The sequence below is a fragment of the Terrapene carolina genome, unplaced genomic scaffold (genome assembly GCF_002925995.2).
Source record: "Terrapene carolina triunguis isolate 2854851 unplaced genomic scaffold, T_m_triunguis-2.0 Scaffold58, whole genome shotgun sequence".
NCBI classification, from domain to species: Eukaryota; Metazoa; Chordata; order Testudines; family Emydidae; genus Terrapene; species Terrapene triunguis.
The window spans coordinates 48634981-48642448 of record NW_020664409.1 but is presented as its reverse complement, the minus strand read 5'-3'; the positions used below and the strand labels follow the sequence as shown (position 1 = coordinate 48642448).

The 7468-nt window shown below is 39.8% G+C and overlaps 1 protein-coding gene across 2 annotated transcripts in view; it reads left to right on the top strand.

Moving 5' to 3' along the window:
• LOC112108160 (transmembrane protein 68-like) overlaps nucleotides 1-6102 on the top strand; it is a 112195-nt gene extending 106093 nt beyond the window's left edge. For both annotated transcript variants that reach the window (XM_026647340.1, XM_024202189.2), the window contains exon 6: nucleotides 5998-6102. In XM_026647340.1, coding sequence (XP_026503125.1) covers nucleotides 5998-6102 — 105 coding nt within the window. The remainder of the gene's footprint in view (nucleotides 1-5997) is intronic.
• Nucleotides 6103-7468: the final 1366 nt, after the last annotated feature.

Sequence of the window (7468 nt, the reverse complement as noted above, 5' to 3'; positions counted from 1 at the left end):
GCCCTGGGCTCTCCCCCAAAGAAAGAATTGGGTGGACTAAATGGACATTGCACCTCTCTATCTGAAGCCTAGCAAGGCAGGTACGTGGATCCCACTAGAATTTAAAATGAAAAGTAAGGGAGGGGAGGCTCTACTAGACTGGGCAGCTTTAGATACAGTACCAGGCACGTAGGAGGATTTACACTTCTGAGCCATGGAAGCAGAAATTGACTTTTCTTTTCCAGATTTAGCTAATATTCAGAAAGGGAATCCAGCACCTGCCTTCCAGATTTGAACACCCTCAAAATTCAGGAGTGCTCAAGCTCAATTTGGGCAGCTGTTACTTCATTTCTCCCAAATCAAGTATACTGATCCACTGTAACTTGCTGTAGGAAAAAGTAGAATAAATTGAGCAAGAAATGCTTCCCAGTGGTTATTAGGACTGGAATTGCTATTTTCAACAGCCATTGCTTTTTTTTATTATTATTATTATTTTTAAGTTTTAGTTTTATTTGTTTAAAAGGAAGACAGTGATATTGCATTGGCAAATTCCCCATAGAAACAAAGAATGGAACAAAAGAATAATAAAGGCACCTCAACTTTTTCTCATTTATGTAGGATAGTCTTATAATATGCATCCAGATAGCCTTCAATCACACAAGCTGAAAATTGTTCCACTTTACTGCAGTTCTGTAACCATATGGGAACCAATCGTGTCTGTGTTCTGTGCACATCCAAAATTCCTGCTGAATGACCCACCCTGGGAGCGAGTTACCAGTGACCCAGGGCTGGGGCGGCAGGAGGATGCGGGGGGGCAGCCAAAATTTTTTTTGCTTGGGGCCGGCCCAAGCTATGACAGGAACTGTTCATGGGAGAACAGTGGCAGAGGGAAATGGAATCACCAGAAACATACATAACTTCAAATTTCTGTGTGACTTAGTGTTGTGGCATAACATACTGTTTGAAATAAATGTTGTAAGCAAGAGACTCCAAGGTGTTGACCTTGATATATCTGGAGCAATGGAAAAGCTGGACAAAGCAAAGTTATACCTACAGTCTTACTGGTCAGATGAGGGATTTCAAAATCTTCTGAAGAGTGCACAGAAGTTGGCAGAGGAACTTCACACTGAAGCTATTTTCCCACCCATTCAAGAATACAAGAGCCACCGAAGAAGAAGACATTTTGATTACGAGGCACGGGATAATCCCATAAAGAGACCCGAAACAACAATTCAAAGTTGAATTCTTTAATCAGGTGCTAGATTGTGCAATAAAGTCAGTTGAAGAACGTTTCATGCAGCTCAAGGAACACAGCAGTATATTTGGGATGTTGTATGATATTCCAAAACTCCTCACTATACCAGAAGAAGACCTACACCAGCAATGCAGGGCACTAGAGACAGTGTTGACACATGATGACATGCGCGATATTGATGCGAGTGATTTAGGTGATGAACTGAAAGCCCTTTTAAGATATATTTCAGCAGGATCAACTCCAAAGGCTGTTCTGGAATATATGTGCACAAATAAGATGACCATCCTCTTTCCAAATGTTTTTGGTGCTCTGTGCATACTTCTAACACTTCCTGTAACAGTTGCCAGTGGAGAACGCAGCTTCTCCAAGCTGAAGTTAATAAAAACACATCTACGCTCCACAACGACACAGGAGAGGCTGGTCGGCCTTGCAACCATCTCAATAGAGCATGAGCTGGCCCAGACTGTGGACCTTCAGGAAGCAGTTTATATCTTTGCAACCAAGAAGGCATGGAAAGCACCACTTTGATTATTCAAACAGATAAAAATGCCAGTGTTTACTATGCAGACAAGAAAAGTTACATTTGCTGTTCAGGTGTTTGAAAGTTAAGTGTTATTTAAAATTTTTGAACAAGGCATTTTAAATTGTTAGTTCTCCTTTATTGGGGTAGGTAGCAGAGCAGTACCATGAGAGGAGTAGAACAGGAAGAAGGCAGAATTGAGACCTTTCAAAGTTTTGGCCCAAGCGAGGGGGTATGGGGGCATCATTTGAGCTCCCCGCCTCAGGTACCAAAATGTTGTGGGCCGGCCCAGCTCAGGTAGGCAGGTTACAGGCTATTTAAGGCTTCCTAAGTCATAACCAATACCTTAAACTCCACCTGGAGTTAGATAGCACCATTACACAGCCAGTGCAGATCCCAGAGCACTTATGTCATGAGTTCCCAGAAAAATGCTTCACTGAGACAGCTGCTGTGTTCTGCCCCAGTGTTACTCTCTGAATGCCTTCAATGCATAATTCTATTTAGAGCACATTGCTTTAGTTTAATATTGAGGTAACAAATGTGTAAGTGATGGTGAAGAGGTCTGCAAAGGACACAAGCTTCTAGAGAAGACAAAGAAGGTAAAAAGCTGACTGGATTGCTGCTGGGTTCACCTGAGAGTGAACACTTTTTACATTCAGACCTTTGTTTACATTTGCAGCTTTCCCTGAGGCAGTTTCTGCAATCTTTTTCTGCTCTTATTTTCTATGGGAGCTAAAGGGACTGTATTATTATTACTTCTTTCCTCTTGCTTTTTATCCTCTTCTATTTTGTGGTATATTTAGATTCCACAGTGACAAGTACAGCATAAAATGTCTCGAGAAGCAGAAGACAGTTGAGGAGCTGCACAAAGTAGTTTCTAAAATCAAAAATGACTTCAAATGCAGGCCTGACTCCCAGGAGGAAGAAAATATCTTTTCTATTCCCAGGTTCTCAGAGGATGGATCACTTGATGATTACCTGTTCTGTTCATTCCCTCTGGGGCACCTGGCACTGTCCACTGTCGGAAGACAGGATACTGGGCTAGATGGACCTTTGGTCTGACCCAGTAGGGCCATTCTTATGTTCTTATGTTCTTATGTTCCAGACTGAGCCACTTACTTGGATGTGGGAATATCGGAGCAGCTACGTTCCTCCACCAACATAAACTTAATTTCAGTCACTTAAAAGTTCAGAGAATTATTTGCTTTCCCTTAGATTCAGATCACCAATATCCTGTCTCCTCTTCCCCTTCACCACCACCATCACCGAGAAGGACCTCCTGAATGTACAATGGGAAAAGCCAGGGAGAGGAAAGAAACAGAATTACATTAGAATCTCCCCTCTCTCTGCAGTACCTGCCCTTCCTCAACACACATTAACTTCCCAAAATCCCTCAGGCCTGGGCACCCAGAGTCCCCTAGACATGCTGAGAAATCTAACTCCGGTGACCCAAGCATGGCTTTTGGCTCCATTACACAAGAGTCATTGCTTCACTACGGTTGGAGGCATGTAGCCAAAAAGAATGTCCATCCATTCATCCACAGGAAGACGCTTCCAAAAAGAAGGAAAAAGGAAACACGACTTACCCTAAACCCAATGAGAGGAATAATTAAAGAGGACTGAGAATTAACAGTAATGTGAAAAGACACATTGTGCTTTTATAAATTTCCAAGGAACAAATCCAACCTTGTTCTGTCATCTAAGATAGATGCAGAGGCCAAAGAGAAGGTCCACAAAGGAAAGGGTGACTTCTTTTCAAAGGAACAAGGGGAAAGGGTAGAGGCCTTACTCAGGCAAAATGACAAAGCAGCCCCTGGACTTTAGGAGGTTTCCATTTTCTCCTCCTATATTTGCTTGGTAAAGGATCATTCACCAGCTTCAAAGGCTGTAAGGACACTCCTGCACAAAGCTGAACCAGCAAGATTTCAGTAGTCTCCTCTTTGAAGACAATGGGATTGCACAGGAGTAAATGAAGGTAACTTAATAGGACTCCTCATTACTAAAATATTCTGCAGGAGAAAGGAATACAGCTTGACTCTAAACCCAGAAGTTTACAGGTGTGGCAGTTAGTGAAGCTTCATTTGTGATGTGAGAGAGCTTAATCTGGGATAAATGGTACTCCTGTGAATTTAAGTTGCTGATGAATAGCTGACAGTGCTATTTGATAAACATCACTTTCAATACATGAGAGCCTGAAAGCTCCTACAGTTTGGAGAGGAATATTTTAAAGGTGCACTGCAAGCAAAGGCAACTATTTGTTTGTGCCCTCCATTGGTTCTTCCTGATGTAGGACTACCTTAACATATTTTTTCATGACATTTTTCTGTGGCATGTTTAGGGTTGTTTTTTTTTAAGTAAAAATGTCAGGTGGCTATAGTCTTTCCTTTCCTTTCTTTGCTAGCAGACCTGACTAGAGGTCTTACATGGATGTATTCTCTGTTGCATCTCTCCAAACACAATCCCTTTCTCTCTAAGAAATGGAATCCACACTTTGCTTCATTTATGGTGGAGAGGGACAGAGGGAGTAAACAATCTGTATATAGTCTCAGAGACTCTTTGGAGGGAAGGAGAGATGTGGCTCAGGATGTTACTTAAGGCTGTAACACTAATTTCATTTTCTGGTGATCTTATCAAGTTTCTCCTACAAACATTAGAAATAATAGATCCTTCTTTTCATATGAATATTATAAACAAAAGAAAATCCCTGAGACTAGCTTTATATACTTTTCCTAAAGGAGGAATTTTAAAAAAAAGGTCTTGCTTTACAGGTCATCTTTAAATACCAAAACTCAGAGGCAGTTTCTCATTGAATATCAGGGTTAGAAGGGACCTCAGGAGGTCATCTAGTCCCACTCCCTCCTCAAAGTAGGACCAATCCCCAGACAGGTTTTTTGCCCTAGACCCCTAAATGGCCCCCTCAAGGATTGAACTCAGAAGCCTGGGTTTAGCAGACCAATGCTCAAACCACTGAGCTATTCCTCTCCCCAGTTTTCTTAAAATGGAAATTAAATCAAGAAGCAATGGGCTTAAACTGCAGCGAGGGAGGTTTAAGTTGGACATTAGAAAAAAGTTCCTAACTGTCAGGGTGGTTAAACACTGGAATAAATTGCCTAGGGAGGTTGTGGAATCTCCATCTCTGGAGATATTTAAGAGTAGATTAGATAAATGTCTATCAGGGATGGTCTAGACAGTATTTGGTCCTGCCATGAGGGCAGGGGACTGGACTTGATGACCTCTCAAGGTCCCTTCCAGTCCTAGAATCTATGAAATCCAAGAAAATACATGACTGTCATCTGCAAATGATAAATATTATAAGCCAGATCCTTACTTGGTGTAAACTGGCTGAGGTTTGGGCCCTACTGGAGCACTGTGGGTGTTAATGTTAGTATGAGAAACATTTAAAATTTCCTGATTCCAAAGCATTTATATGTATTAGCCAAGTTTTTCAAAATTATGTGCCTAAATCTAGGCTCATTATTCCATCTTTAGGCACCTACAAAAATAGTCTGATTCCCCCACCCCAAGAGTTTGAGCACCAAAGAGTTCCCATTGACCTTTTTAACTAAATTCAAGTTGACCTGGTTTATAAACAAATTCTTTAGTGTTGGTGGGGTGTAGAGGAAAGTGTCTTGGCTGATTACCATATTTTAGCTGGAGCCTAATTATAGTGGATGAGAGTCAATAGGCCTGAAGAAACCTGATTTGTTGGGAACAGTACATTTGAATGCTGAAGGAATTGTCCTTTTACATCCTAAACCTCCCTTTTTATTTAGCCATGCCATGAATATTTTAATGAACAGTAAACATTTAAAATAGAGTTTGAAAAGTGTATAGCTAGTTTTGAAACAGAAACTGCCTCTTGAAACTTGTGGCAAAGGATTTTACACTGAATAGGTTTTTCTCAGTGCTGGTTTAGTTTAGAGATTATTACAATTAGGGCTTTAGTGAGATAACATGTCTATGTCACTATTGCATAGCGAGATATAATTGTTTAGTATGCTTAGTTATCACAGGAAAATACACTAGCATCTGGAAATGAGACTCTTTCTCAACAAGTGTTTGATGGGATCTTGTGAAGAATTTCCCTTTTCTGCCCCCTCTGCCCATACCCTTACCACTTTCCATAGAGTTTTAGACTTTTTGTATATATTTTACAACCTTGGGAAAACTTGAAGAAAATAATGACTCGTCATTCCTATAATATAAAATGTTTCCACCTCTCTTTCTTTCTTTCTTTCAACAGACAAAGATTGCCATCGAAGCGCTAAGAGACAGACACCAAAAACTACCAGGAAATATATTAAGGGCTCTATCGGAACGATTTGATAAACATCAGAAAGATGACTAGTGTGTTTACATATACGTTTAAAATGGACATACCTTGTTGTAAAAGTATTAATAACTACATGTTACTGTACTTTGAACTTTTAAAAAAATTACAGTTTTTCTCCCAACAAGGGCTGTCTCTCTTATGTCTCTGATCAGCAAGTGGAAACGGGCCAAAACTCAAATTCTTAAAAGATAAAATTGGCTTACAAAGGATTTTGAAAAATGTAGGCTTGTGCTCTTTTTACTAGTTTATGATATATGAAGATGGCCTGAAAAGGTGGGAGTGTTTTTTGGGAGGTGGAATTTTCCACCCCACCCCCCACTTAGGTTTTGATCCTGGTACCACTGAAAGCCATGAACCTGATCCAAAGCCCATTTTAAGTCAATGGGAATAGGAATAGGCCAATAATAAACATCTAGTCTGGTTTTGTTGGAGAACCTCTCAGATAGCCATTGTGGGCTCACTTTAATTGAAATGACAAGATGTTCCTTAAAAGTTATGTTTTAAACAGGTGCTAACAAAACAAATGAAAACCCAGAGTTTAACAGCCTAAGAATGCTTTGACTGCTCAATAGCACAGCTCCCATTGTGCTAGTTCTCCAATCATCACAGATTCTTCCAAGGCAGACAACACCTAAAATTTTCTAATATAAAAAAGAAAGAAGAAACCCTCCCAGATCCTGACAGGGAGAAAAACTCTTCAGGCCTTCTTGATGCACCAGAAACAATAAAAAAAAAAGCACAAACCCATCTTTTCTCCTTTGCAGGTTACTTTTAAATTTTTGATGTTTCACCAAGTTTAACAGTAATTTGCTTGGCATAGATGCTCTGATATAGTAATCATATTAATTCTTTCACAGCAGAATTACTAACTTATTCTAACGTTGTAAAAAGTTGAAGCACTGTCTAATGTTTGAATTGTTTAAATTGTAAACATAAGGAGTGAAAATCCTGACCCCGCTATACTCAATGGTAAAATCCCTTTGACTTTAATTGGACCAACATTTTATCCAAGAATGTTAGAGATGAGCTCCCAAGTGGCAGTGGCAGAAAACTTCCTACTCAAAGATGCCTTTTTTGCTTTTATTTCATGGAATTATTGCCCTTATAGTATTTGCTCTTTAATGACTCCAAAAGACTGAGCAAACATTTATTTTTTTGTGCTTTAATCTTCTTGCAATAGCCACTTATCTACTATTACAAGAGGAAAATCAGGAAAATTTGACCTGAAGAAACAACTCCAGTTGGTCATTTTGTACAGCATCACGGTCTGCTTGATTTGGTATTAAAATGTGTAGAGTACAAACGTTTGAGCTAAATCTATGTACATAAAAACAAGTGCACTGAAGCATTTAGATTTCTTGTCTTCTTGAAAGCTCAATTT